Source organism: Meles meles, chromosome 19 (assembly GCF_922984935.1).
Source record: "Meles meles chromosome 19, mMelMel3.1 paternal haplotype, whole genome shotgun sequence".
Classification (NCBI taxonomy): domain Eukaryota; kingdom Metazoa; phylum Chordata; class Mammalia; order Carnivora; family Mustelidae; genus Meles; species Meles meles.
The window spans coordinates 34,418,854-34,432,721 of NC_060084.1; the positions used below are offsets into that span (position 1 = coordinate 34,418,854).

Sequence of the window (13,868 nt, forward strand, 5' to 3'; positions counted from 1 at the left end):
AATACCTCTTGGAACTGACAGACTACTTAAGAACATTAGATAAAGGCACGATTCTACTCCAGCATGGGGAGACAGCAGGGTCTGTACCAAGTGCTTTCATCTACAGAGCCCTGAAGAGGCATGGATCCTGTCCGGGGAGCAGGGACAAGTGTCACAGAACAGGCTGAGCAGAGTCTTAAAATATGAGTAAGAGTTGGCTGGGCAGAAAAGGTCCAGGAAGCCATCCTGAGTAGAGGGCAGCAGGTGCCAAGGACTACAGACACAAGTGGCCTTCTTTCCAGGGGCAAACAGGTACCGCACTGAATGTGCAACCTGAACCCTCAGGTGGCCGTGGGACGCGCACAGGCCCGTCAGCAGTGATGCTTACACTGTAAACTGGTTTCTCTTCATTCTCCTACCAGGCTGTCACTAGCAGTTATCCACCTGCCAACTTCTTTCAAGTCTCTGTACTACGATCCTAAGCCTTGAGTTCACGACTATTCGATTTTTCTAGTTGTAAATTTATTTCCACAGCATTTAGAAAAGAGCAGGTCACATCCCCTTCGCCTGGTAAGGTGCTGGGGTCGACCACTGTCCTCTCTCAAAGCCATGTTAAATAGCCACGGTCTGGCCTGCCACTGCACCACAGAGAGCCAGCTGCTTTCAGCCCCTTTCAGTAGAGCCTTTTCTTGGCAAAATCAGTTCATGGTGGGGCACCGGGCCAAGCCGAGTGTGCAGTGTGGGTGCCGGATAACATGGGCGCGTGCGGCCCAGCAGGTTTAAATGGAGCGGATGGGGGAATTTACCACCATAATTCCTGTGGGCATTTCACTAGTGTTTATACTCTGCCCATTTCCAGCACTTGATTTTATCTGTTTGAGAGGCAAGCACGCTGATGGAATCTCCTGGAATTCACCTTTGGATGCATTTTATTCAAGATGCATTTATCTATTTTTTATTTTAAAAAAGACATTTATTTATTTGGGCAGAGAGTGAAAACGTGTGAGTAGAGGAGGGGCAGAGAGGAAATGAGAAGGAAAAGCAGACTTCTCACTGAGTGTGGAGTCCAACACACGGCTCAATCTCCCATTCCTGAGATCATGACTTGAGCCGAAATCAGGAGTCAGCATGTAATTGACTGAGCCATCCAGGTGCCCCTATTCAAGATGCTTTTAAAAATCTGCATGTCTGGGGCACCTGGGTGGCTCAGCGGGTTAAAGCCTCTGCCTTCGGCTCAGGTCATGATCCCAGGGTCCTGGGATCGAGCCCCGCGTCGGGCTCTCTGCTTAGCTGGGAGCCTGCTTCCTCCTCTCTCTCTCTGCCTGCCTCTCTGCCTACTTGTAATCTCTATCCGTCAAATAAATAAATCTTAAAAAAAAAAAAACAACAAAACTGCATGTCTATTTTTGTCCATATTATTATTTTTTAAGGACAGTGACCTCTGGATAAGAACTTTTCATACACCACCACAGGAGGCCAATGCTAAGACTTTAATACAAAATGTGCATGGGGTCAGGACTACTTAGAAAACACAATCTCAGGTCTGGCGGGCCGGACAGAACACAGACACTTAGGGCATGGATGACTGCTTTTCTGAGGCTGAAAATTAAATTTATCCTGTAACGACTACAGCTGACCTGTTCTTCTGATTGTGTCACTACATTTATAATCTGTGAGTTTAAGACTGTTAGCCTGGAGATTTTTGGTCAACTCCAAGACTGGCCAGCTAGGATATGTATCCAGTGATGTGAAGGCCTCTCCTTTCACTAGGATGCAAATGACAACTGTAAGGTTCCCATTTCACCCTAAGGATGTTCACGTAACCAACCAATAAAAGTCATGACAACTGAGCTGACATTAACGGCAATCTCCTGACTGACCAGAGCAAGGAAGATTCAGTAATCGTCATTTGGTTCCTGTGCCTTTCCTACTTTCTCTGCTGCGGGATGTGGCCCTGGCCCCGTGCTTCTGAGGAAGTACGCTCGGTACTAGGTGCTGTGGTCACGTGCGCAGCATGACCGATGCCCAGGGGGCTACGGACACCCACACCCACTCCTTCCCACCTTCTCTACCAGGGCTGGAGAGCTTTCCTTTCCTTTCCTTAAAGTGAGTTTAACTGATCTTGTCTCTTTAGGAAATCTCATTGTATGGAAAAGGTGACTTATGATACTATTCCTAAATGTGACATCTAAACTAAGTTCCTAGAACTCTTTTTTTTTTCAACCTGTTTAGGGAATCCTAAAGGGAATAAGAATGTGCCTTCTTACGTTTGTTCCTCACTGGTAGTTCGCTAGGTCAGTCATACTTTTGACACTAACATTTTTGCAGACTCATCTTTTGACGAGCATTAAGGGGTGGTGAAGACTATTAAATGCAGGTAAAATATCAGGACTACAAAAACAATGAAAAACAAGGTTTTCTTTTGTTGCTGTTGTTGTTATTGTTTTGGTGATGAGGGATGTTAATTTTTAGGGAGTAAGAAGGTTGCAGGAACTAGCATTTGTTCATTTTTTAGCATGTACCAGGTCCTCCGGTGGGTGTTTTATATTTATCAACTCACCCAACCCTAAAACCCATCTACCTAAACACATACATATCATTAGCTGGGGTTAATCCCACTCAAGGAGGCTGGGTTTAACACCTGCTGAGTGAGAGGCCTCCTTCTTCCTCCCTTCTCCTAACCCCCTGCTATGGCAGCTGGTACCCCACCTCCATTCCATTCTCACTATTTTCTGCTTTCAAAACACTCCTCCCCTTCCTCCCCACCCTGCATCCTGCTATCATCCAAGGTGTCTGCAGCGAACAGTTGTTCCGCTGCTACCTGGCTTCTGTGCTCTCTGAACAGCTCCTCAATCCCAACAACAGTTTCCTCACCTTAACTCAGCCACTCTCTTCCAGGTCCTTATCACAAGCAGAAATCCCACCACCCTCTGACGGAGATCTGAATTCGAATGCTCCTACGCCCGATAAGAAAGTGACTTTCTTATCCCTCTAGTTCACTTGTCTTCAAGATCATCGACGCTGCCACCTTCATATTCTGCATCTGCTCTGTCCTGGCTTCACTTCTCTCCCGGGGCAAAGAACAAGCCTTTGTTCCATCATTATAATCATTTTCTTGTCAATAACTCACTATTCTTGCCCCTTTCCTCATTATACCCCACAAAGGGTATCCTCTGTTGCACAAGACTTCATCCCCGCACACGGTGGATCCCATCCCAGCTCACCTGCCCAAAGATTTTGTTCCCACTGTTTCTCCAGCGACATCCGTCCCACTCTCTACTGGACTGTTGCGATTAGCACACAGACCTCCACTTGCAAACATTCTCCCTGTGGTCCCCACACTCCCTTCCAGCCACCTCATTTCTTTGCAATCATTCACAGCCAACTTCTGAAAAGAGGAGCCTACACACACTGTTTCCTCACCTCCCATTCTTTCTTCCACACATTCCCAAATCTCCCATGCCCACAACTCCCCTCTCAAAGGTCACTGACCTCCACACTGTCAAAGTGAATACACAAACAGCAAACACATTTGGACGTTCCCTCCTTCTAGAGGGTTTCCCTCTTTGCTCTCACGGCAGCATAAAACCTGTTTCCCTCCAGCTGCCTGATTGTCACTTTCAACTTTCTCTCTCTTTTTCTGAGAGTTCCTCTTCCTCTCCATGACCCTGAATGTTGGCATTTTTCAGGGCCTCCCTCAGGCTACCAGCTCTTCTGTGTATGCTTTCTCCTCTGGTGACCTCAACATCTCTGGGACTTGAAATATCCTCTGTCTTCTGACAATTCATGCCTCCACCTTGGACCTCACTTCTGGGTCACAGGCCTACGTGTCCACGTCTCCTTTCACGTGCCTCAAATGTTTCAAACTTAGTATGTTCACCATCCCAGTCTTTCCCAACGCAGTAAATGGTACTGCCACACGAAAATCCTGTTGCTCCCTCCAGAAACGCAGAAGTTCCTTCTAATAACTGTTTCCTTTGTTCCCCATATGTAAACTGTCAGCAAGCCCAAGTCTATCTCTAAACAATGTCTCAGATGGCGCTGGGTCAGTGACTCCCCCCAATCTCAGTGCCATCTGCTTGTCTTCCTTATAGCAGCAATCTCAATTTATTGTTATGTGTTAAAATTATTTTCTCTATGAAAGTAAGCATCATGAAGGGAGAGATGATACCTTGCCTGTTTACTACTGTGTTGGCCCGCAGATCTCTAATACGTATCTATTGAGTGAATGAAACTCTTTCTAGAAGAAATGACAGACTAGACTTTTACCTAGACTTTTACCTTTATGGAGAATATAGGCATTTAAACCAAAAAGGGGCCTTACAACCTCAATCACTTCAACACGTACTCCAACATTCCTCGTACAATTTCTCTCCGGACTTTTTACCCGGGAGCACAGAAGAGGGACGAAGCTTGGCCATGGAGCATTCTCTGTGAGAATGGAGACCCAGGTGTGCCAGTGCTTTACCTGCCTCACATGAGAAACAGATTACAGCTGTGCCGTTGGTCAGGCTTGAACCATGTCTCCATTCTGGCAAAAGTTGTGTCTTCTTGCAAGTTATTTAAATGTGCTAAGCCTATTTCCTCATCTGTTCTTGTAAAGCTGCCACGACTGAAGATTCAAGGATGCGTCACTTGTTAGAGGGTCTTCCATGGTGCCTGATACCTAGCAGATACACACAAAAAGTGGCCAAGAATCCCAGGCCAACTTCTCCCATTCCAAAGAACAGCACTATGCTGCGTAAGAGTACAAACACGAATCTGACGTAGAGCAGATGTCTTTTTTTTTTTTAAACTGCCATCCTTTAAGCCACTCTCTTTTTTGCAGGGAAGAGAAGGAATTAGCTTGGTCGAACAGGGTATTGGAGAAGAGGAGAAAGAATACTGGACTTGCCATCACCTGGTCTGAGCCTGAATACCGGCTTCACTATTTGCATCTTATATGAATTTGCAGGACTCATTTAATCTCTTCAAGCTTCTTCCCAGGTATAAAATGGAAGACTCCAGCACAGTGATAGCCCTCAGGGACAGTCAGACGATACAGAAATGTTTCTCAGAGATGCCAAAGCTCAGGCGAGGGTGGTCAAGCAGCCCGGGGCCGATGGTTCATCAGACCACTGGAGGTAGAAACCAAAACCCCAGGCTACAGGGTGAATTCTCTCAAGTGTGGAAAAGATGAACAAAATGTTCCAAACTCCCAAACACCAGACCTTCTATTCTAAGATGCTATTTATAAAAGGCAAAAGGCTACTAGACTCTACCTTTCAGATTCATGTTGGCAAAAAGTGCTCAGATGCCGAAAGGAAAATGAGTTTCTCCAATGATATCAAACAGAGCTGTTAAGCAGTGTTTACAAAATTTCTCATTTCTCATTCTTTTGGTTCCTTTTTTGCCAAAGCTCTAAGAATGTCAACAATGCTTACAAACCTAAAATCAGCAGAAATGACTGGGAGAGAAGGGGTATATGCAACAGAAACATGCATCAATCTTTGGTTGTTATCTGTTCTAATTTGAATTCCCAAAGAGCTGCTGGAACGTACTGTTCCGGAAAGCTTAGCAAAATAGCCCATGGGAAATGCAGGAATCAGAACCTATTTTCTTCTTCCCTCTCAAAACCAATGCATTCTTACAGAACAGAAAAGCAAGTTTTGCTCACTTTCTCAAGCAAGGAAACGTTTTGCCCCATTTCTTACAACACTTCAAAATTTAAATCCATGACATCTTAAGAATTCAAATAACCAATTTGTCTGATTCTACTGTTCAGATTCACTATTGGGAGTAAACAAGTTCTATTCTTGTAACAGAGTTTTGTAGAGAGGTTCATTAGCTTTAATGACCAGCTCAGAGTATAAACAGATAAACAAGATGGGTTTGGGGACCATTTTTCCTCTCCACAATTTTAAGACTTGAGGAAAACCACATCTACTGGTAGTGATTTTGAATGTCAGAGGGAGAGGTGATCTTCCGTATAATTTATCAGACTTATTCTTCTGAAAATCATTTTTTTCTTAAACTGATAGGAAGTGATGGGGAAGTTTCTGAAGGAAGATGCTATGTTTAGTAGTATAACAAAATTTTTTTCAGTCACTGACCCATGCTAGCTCATAGAAGAATCCTATGAAATGTATCAAAATGCCTCAGCAGACACAGACTCAATACCTTTTTCCACCCAGCTGCCTCAACTAAGTCCTGGGGCTTAGGCCTTTCTGACTGGACATTCTGTTGTGAGGGATGGGGAGAAAAAAGGAAAGAGGGCTGCATGGCTTTAACCCAAGGAGCTATTAGCAATGAAATGACAGATTTCCAAAGATGCGATCTCGGTCTGCAACAGGGCAGTCAGAAGTTAAAGCCAGGCTCACATTTGCAGATATTTTATACTTAGGTTGCTTTCTTGCCTCTGTCCCCCAAGACTCTGACAGCACAAAAAAATATCCGTAATTAGGAATTAATGGAAATATAGAATTTCTAAGGAGAAAAGTCAGAGATACAGTTCTTAAAATGGAACTGGAGGACAAGAGAATGAGATCAGACTAAGTTTCCACAAGAGGATGAGGCCAGGTCTCTGGCTCTCTGCAAAAGCCTTACTTAATATCACACTGGGCACTAAAATTCAATACCTTGCAGAAAACAAGTTTCCAATCTCCAGACAAAATTCAGCCTCCCAAGCCACCCAGTTCTAACTCTCCTCCAATCTGTGAAGCAGCGATCAGAGTAAACTGGAGGCCATAAACAAAGAAATGAGAACAGTCACCTCCATTTCATACATCGGGGGCCCAAGGATGTCTTTCAGAGCATGGAAATCAATCAAAATTGGCATTTCAGGTGGTAGGGCTAAGTCCGGAGGAGTATCGCTGATAGATTCAGGTTTTGCATCTTCTAAGATGTGTTCTCTGCAACCTAAGAGAGAAAAATGTGTTTAGAATTCTCAGAGCTTGGCAGGTTTGAAAATTCATTAGTAGTATACATCAAACAGAAGCACAGTGGGCTTGAACAGATCAGTCACCTCTGTATGTTTATTCAGGCACAAAAATTTACCTTGTGATCTGTGGAACTCAGGAGAGATTCTCTTTCAAGAGCCCCCAAAGGGTGATATGATGCACCGTCGCGTTCATTTATTCTTACTTGTTTGTTGTCTCCCCCTCCCATCGCACATAAGCTCCAGCAAGACACGATCTTGCCTGTCTTCTTTTTTAACCCTTATATTCTTAAGCTGTGAATAATGCCTGGCCCTGCTCAACATTAGAGGGCAGATACTGAAGGGTCACCTGAAATAGATTACCTTGTATAATTCTGTCAGAGCAATGGAACACAAAGCTTTCAACTCCCTCTTTAGAGGGGTCCCATCAGGTGTCCGTCCCATTTCCTGACAGGCAGCAAGAACTTGGATACAACGGATACCCATATAAGCATATAAGCAATGCTTATATGGTTATCATTTTCCAATAAACACAAGCATAACTGGCAGTGCCAGGGTAAAAGTATATGAAGCCTGGTCTGAGACCCCCTTTAATAATATACTATTTCCTTGACCTGCCTAAGAGTCCTGGTTGCTAACGACCTGTTAGAGCCTATACATACGAGGTTTGAGCCTCCACATACAAGGAGAGGAGCCAGCTCACCTATCAGACCACCTTTCTGTTGGTCTCTATACTTCCAGTTTGAGGAAAGAAAAATGTTACTTAAGCCTTGTAGCCAGAAACCTAAAATGAAAAGAGGTTTAAAATACATAGGAAATATTTGTCTCTATTCATCCTCATTCCTAGTTTTGCTTTTCTTTTAGCTTTGTCGTAACTCTTCCAGTTCTATCTCATGAAATGTTGTAAGATACCTTTATTACCTTTTTTAAACATACATCCTCTTTCTAGAAATGATTTATATATACCATATAATAATGATAAACTTGCAATATTTTATTTTTGGTACGATTCTCTCATTCTGGTATCGCAACAAGTTTTAAAAGAACTGTTATTCACTAACTCCTTTCCTTCCAAAAGTGATTCCTGAACATGTTTTATAATATCAGTCCCTCATTTTAGACTCAAAAGATAACTGGAAACATCCGGGGGGGGGGGCCCTAAATGACCCCTGCAGTCTTGCTATGACCTTCTGGGTGAATGGCTCTCAGTCTGCTGGGCTCTACGGGGCTCCTCTTCAAGACTGCGTCACGAAAGGTATGTGATGGAAACCAGGTAAGAGCTCAGATTTTCTGCCACTTGCTGCCTGTCAGACTCTCTGCCCAGCACTGAATTTTGCACTATTTCTACAGAGTTCCTGTGAGACTTAGAGAATTAAAGAGAAAACCCTTTGCGGATTGCAAAATGATGTTGTACCTTAAGTGTTAAGTCTTGAATTACAGGTCTTCTCACTGTCATTTCTTTGTAATGTCATTTCATCTTTCAAAGTTTGGATTCTAGGAAGTCTTCCCTGATCTTTCCAACTTCTAACAGCACTTATCTGCTTCTCTAAATCTAGCTCTCACTGGGTTACTTAGTAGCTTGTGGAAATGGGGGTTTTCTGCCTGCTGCCCTATTTGCTATTTGCAGTCTATCTAAGCAGTAACAATGAGCAAAGGTGGAAAGGCACCCAAATGGCCAGGTTAGCTCCCTGTGGATCCCAAAGCAGAACAGAAAGCAGGTGTCATTGCTTCATTAAAATTAATGCACAGAAAAAAAAAAAAAGTGCTACCTGTCTAAGGTTACTACCATACCCTGAAAACAAATGGCTCTGAAACTTCAGCTGATGCATAGAAGAGGCTGTGAGGCTCTCTGGCCTGGTGCCTTTGGATGGGCCTTTCTGAGATCTAATTACTGTTGCTAGCCTGGAATTCATGATCACAGGAGGAAGTCAAGATGGATGGGTGAAAGCCAATCCACAATTATGTAACTAATGCTTTAGGACACCCAATCCCTTTCCAAGTGGAGTAGTGAACTCAGTGCTTTAAGCACTGAGGAAGTGGCAGTGGGGAGAGCATCCCCCCCCCTCTTTTTTTAAAAAAGATTTTATTTATTTATTTGAGAGAGTGAGAGAGCATAAGCAGGGGGAATGGCAGACAGAAAGGGAGAGTGAGAAGCAGGCTCCCTGCTTAGCAGGCAGTCCAATGCAGAAGTGAGACTAGATCCCAGGATCCTAAGATCATGACATGAGCAGTAGGCGGATACTTAACCAGGGAGAGCTATTTCTAATGCAACTAGACCTCAAAAGAGAAAAGATGGCCATTTCCATCAGGCTTTAGGCACAGCAACAGTGTTATAAAGAATTCAATAAACTCAGAACTAATCTGTTTTAAAATGTTCCATCATTACAACATGAGCCTAGAGAATGAAAAGCTCAAGCCAAAAAAAACGGTGCCAGCTAATTGGGAAAGATAGGCTAGCACTGGATTTTAAGTATCATCCATAAGGACCTACATGTACTGCAAAGTGACAGTAAGGAAACAGAATTCAGAGAATTCACAGTTCGATTCCTCATTCAAACAAACAACCAGAACAACGTCATTTCACAAAGATGCCATTCAAGGCATGAAACCCCAGCTATAGGTGAGCCCTCTGTTCCCTACGCATGAGCTTTCAAGCCCTCAGCTCTAGTGCCACACTCCCCCCTCCGCCAGAGGGATCAGCACCCACAGAAGCCAGTGGCAGGGTCCCAAGGACTCACTACTGGCTCTGCCCCAGACTGTAGCATTCAAGTAAGGTGGATTTTCAAGGCGAGGCAAACAACAACAATAAAGAAAGTTCCACCTCTCCCAACATAACACAAGCTCTGTCCCGCAAGTGCTTCTCTCTGGAACCGCAGTCTTCCTCTTCTGTGCCCTTTTCTTGGGCAGAAACAGTGGTTCTTCAGGTGGCTAAAGGACACATGAAAAGGACTGTTTCACCAAGTAAAAAAGTTGCTTACAGTAAGAGCAAGATACCATTTGCTGGTTACCAAATTAAACTCTAGCAAACTAGTTTAAGAAATGACAAAGATCACTGTTAAAGAAAGTGAAGAAATCTTCCCAAAGGCCGAGCTTATGGAAATATAAAGTGATTCAATCTTCCAGAAAAGCCTCCCGAATAGTCAAACTCAGACCCAGTGGTCCTAGTTTGCAGGAATCTACCCTTAAGGACATAATCAGAAGTGCAGATGACTGTTGTGGAGGCAACAGTTCAGACAACAAAGCTACTTGCTGCAGGCTGACTGTAAGAGCAAAAATGAGACCCAATATAAACACTCAACGTTAGGAACATAGTTAAATAACTGTGGTACAGCCATCAAAGAAAATACAACGCAGTCACTAAAATTGTTTCCCAAGTGTTTTTAAGTAATGTGAGAAAATTCTTTTGAAATGACATCAGTTTGAGGAAAGAGGAGGGTATACACTTTCACACGGCATGATTTTTACTAATGTAACATAATAAAAATACACGTGAGAAATGAATGAAATAATATAGTCCAAAATGTTAAAGTTATTTCCTGAGTTATGAGATTAAGATTACATGGTGAAATAGTCAATGAGTAACAGTCTCCGATCCTGGCTCTGGCTTCCCAGTTGGCCCTGAAGAAAGTTACTTTACCCCTTTGTATCTGTTTTTCTAATCTGCGAAACCATAATAATTATAGTAACCTTCAGAGAGTCAATGGGAGAATTTAACAATGTTTAAAGCCAAAATATGTATAAATGGGAGGAAGTGAATTATAGAGTTGGAGAAATATTTCACACAGACCTCTAAGACTCCCAGATCTTACTCCATAGCTCCTTTTGCTGAAGAAAACAAAGTACCCTCTGCAACCTAATGCCACTCAGGGCCCCAGAGAGAGGGCTTCAACCACAATCACAGGACTGCTGGGAGCCACATAAATTTAACAAGTCTAAGAAAAAAGAGAAAGATAACAAAATTCAAGATTCTTCCTTAGGTTATAATATATATTACTATCACATTCAATGCACCCAAATTTCCTTTACAAATAATCTAAAAGCATAGTCTTAAAAGTAATAAAGTACTATTAAACAGAGTTTGAGGGGTGCCTGGGTGGCTCAGTTGGTTAAGCGTCTGCCTTCGGCTCAGGTTATGATCCCAGGGTCCTTGGATTGAGACCCGCATCTGGCTCCCTGCTCAGCGAAGATCCTCCTTCTTCTCCCTCTGCCTGCCACTCCCCCTGCTTGTGCTCGCTCTCGTCAAATAAATAAAAAAAATCTTTAAAAAAAAAACAACAGAGGTTGAAAAGAAAGGCCATGGAAAAATAAAATGAGAAGCTAGCTCAAACCTCACTCCACTTCAACTGTTTCTTTACTTCAAAGATAACACTGTTCTAAAAGTGGGAGGGAACTGAGGTTCTTTTTGGTGATGCACTCTGCTCACAGAGGTCTCCCAGGTCGTCTTTCATCCGTGTTATCTGTCAGCCTGTGTAACAGAGCTGAATTCAGGATGCAGCCAGGATGGTCAGGGTATAACCAAGGAGTTTCACAGCATGAAGGCAGCAGATAAGCAAGCAGCACCTGGGGCACAAGCCCGACTCTGGAGCCGATGTCACCCTGGCCATTAGGAAAGGACTCTCTACAGCTACAAACTCCTCATAAGAAAGGATTAGGGTTTCCAGAGCAGCTGTCCCAGGGACACGATCAAGTGTTCTTTCCCACCCACTTTTCCTCTCTCAGATGAGCATGACTTAAATGAAAGCAGGCCAAAGAGCCAAGAATCACTGTAGGAAGGAAGGAGAAAGGAAGATATTAAGAGGAGAGGTAAGGAGGTAGAATAGAGGGGTATAATATCTCCGGAAATACCCAGGAACTTTGTGTTAAAGGAAAAAAGTTTCTTGCCTTTTGAATAAATCTCATGGAAAACAGCATCTCTTGGTAGGTGAGCCAACCAATGGAAAGCAGCAGAGGCCAGGAACACAAAAAAGGTCACTAACATCAACAATTACCCAGAATGCAGGGGGAAATGAAAATCTACCAAACCACAGATGCCCTAGGTTATTTATAATCATTTTTACTCCAGACAGAACATTTTAGTTGTCACTTACTATTCTCCAGATTCTGCTTAACTTCAAGTAGGCACTACACTCTCGAGTGCCAGCTCATAAGTTCAAAAGCTACACTCTGAGGCAGAGCGATAATAGGAACACTTTCATCTTGATAATAGACAAAGTGTTCATTTTCACAAAGAGCTGGTTTCTAATGCTCTCGGGGTAGGGATAGAGGAGGGAAGGATGGAGTGTACCAGAATACTGTTAACTGCAGCCAGCAATCACAAAGGCCCAAAACACAGGGTTAGTTCTCCAAAGAAATGAAAACTACCTGTTTCTCTCATATTAATACCGTGTCCCTGAAATAGCTCCCTGAGAATGTCTGGGTCTCATTCTGAGGCTTAGCAGAATTCAGGAAGAATCAGGAATTCAAGAAGGATAGGATAAAACCAAGATATATAAAACTTTGAAAAGCCAGGAATAAAGTCAAAGATCTGGCCCAAGCCTCCATTTTTCACTCAATGAAACTGAGACCCAGAGAGCTTAAACCAATTGCTTTAAGTACACAGCATATTATGGACAGTACCAAGATTAGTGGCTCCAAGGACACATTTTGTCCCAACTCTTCCTGTTGCTCAAGAGTTTCTTGACAAAACAAGGCAACTTGGTTGTAAATTTAGAGATTAGATTATTTTTTCCTAATTGAAAATAATCAATTAGTACTACAGACACAGATTCCCTTCTATGACTTTTGTCAAAAAAACAAACAACCCCAAAACTGTGACAGATTTGGGGATGAGTGAAAACAGACAACTAGGTGTCCTGCCAGTGTATCCTTTTAGCTGGTCTGTGTCTTACTGCTTTTCAGCTATTTTTCAATTCTGTAAGCTATAGAAACTGAGAGTAATGCAAATGACGCTCGTCTGTAGAAATGAAAGTGAACTTTGTCCAAGAGAGGTGCAAATGATCCTCTCTCACTCTCTGATGAAGCTGGTTTTGCCAATGTCAGCATTCCTGATTGCCTACATATGGGTGTACTCCTGGATTCCCTGCTGAACCAATTGTAACATTTCACCGGTTGTCTTGTTAACTAATGAATTAATCAAGATCTCTGACATATGGTCATTTTATACTTGTTTGATGGCAATGATTCTGCAGTTAAGAAATTATTATCCTGGGGTGCCCAGGTAGCTCAGTCAGTTAAGCATCCAACTTGTGATTTTAGCTCAGGTCATGATCTCACTTACTGTGAGACGGAGATTCGTGTTGGGGGGTGTGGTCCACACTCAGCTGGGAGTCTGCTTGAGATTCTCTTTTTCTCCCTTCGCCCCTCCCCCCACTCGTTCTTTCTCTAGAATATTTAAAAAAAGAAATTATTATCCTTTAACACTGTACAAAAACACTTGTTTCCAAGCAGTGACAGAGATTCCCAACAGTCAACTCTTAACCACTATGAGTAGCTGAGAGATGTATATATATGTGTGTGTGTGTATATATATATATACTTTAAATATTTTTAAAGGTTTTATTTATTTGTCAGAAAGAGAGACAGAGTACACACACAAGCAGGGGGATTGGCAGGCAGAGGGAGAGGCGGGCTCCCTGCTGAGCAACAAACCCAATGCAGGACTTGATCATCGGACCCTGGGATCATGACCTGAGTCAAAGGCAGATGCTTAAACCAACTAAGCCACCCAAGTATCCTGCTAATATGTTTAGATTAAGAAGATCTTAGGACCTCAGACACACACACAAATCTATCAACTTGCTTTAGGTACAAAAATATGAAACTTCCCATTTTTATTATTCCTCCCTTTGGGTAGATCCTCAGAAATATCCAGTAGAAGTACAACTGACCTGCCTCACTTCCAAGAGGCCTTGGCGTCAGAGAACCTGGGTTTGTGGTCCAGCTCTTTCCACCTGTAAGCCCTGTGACTTCGGGA

General features: G+C 43.1%; 1 protein-coding gene across 2 annotated transcripts in view; it reads right to left on the bottom strand.

The window, feature by feature from the left end:
* The window catches only part of LONP2 (lon peptidase 2, peroxisomal), a 120,043-nt gene that overhangs the window by 8,424 nt on the left and 97,751 nt on the right, over nucleotides 1-13,868 (bottom strand). The window contains exons 12-13 of one of the 2 annotated variants that reach the window (XM_045988127.1): nucleotides 7,599-7,679; nucleotides 6,731-6,876 (exon numbers count right to left, since the gene is read on the bottom strand). In XM_045988127.1, the coding sequence (XP_045844083.1) occupies nucleotides 6,731-6,876; nucleotides 7,599-7,679 (227 nt within the window). The remainder of the gene's footprint in view (nucleotides 1-6,730; nucleotides 6,877-7,598; nucleotides 7,680-13,868) is intronic. The other variant, XM_045988128.1, reaches the window with a different exon arrangement.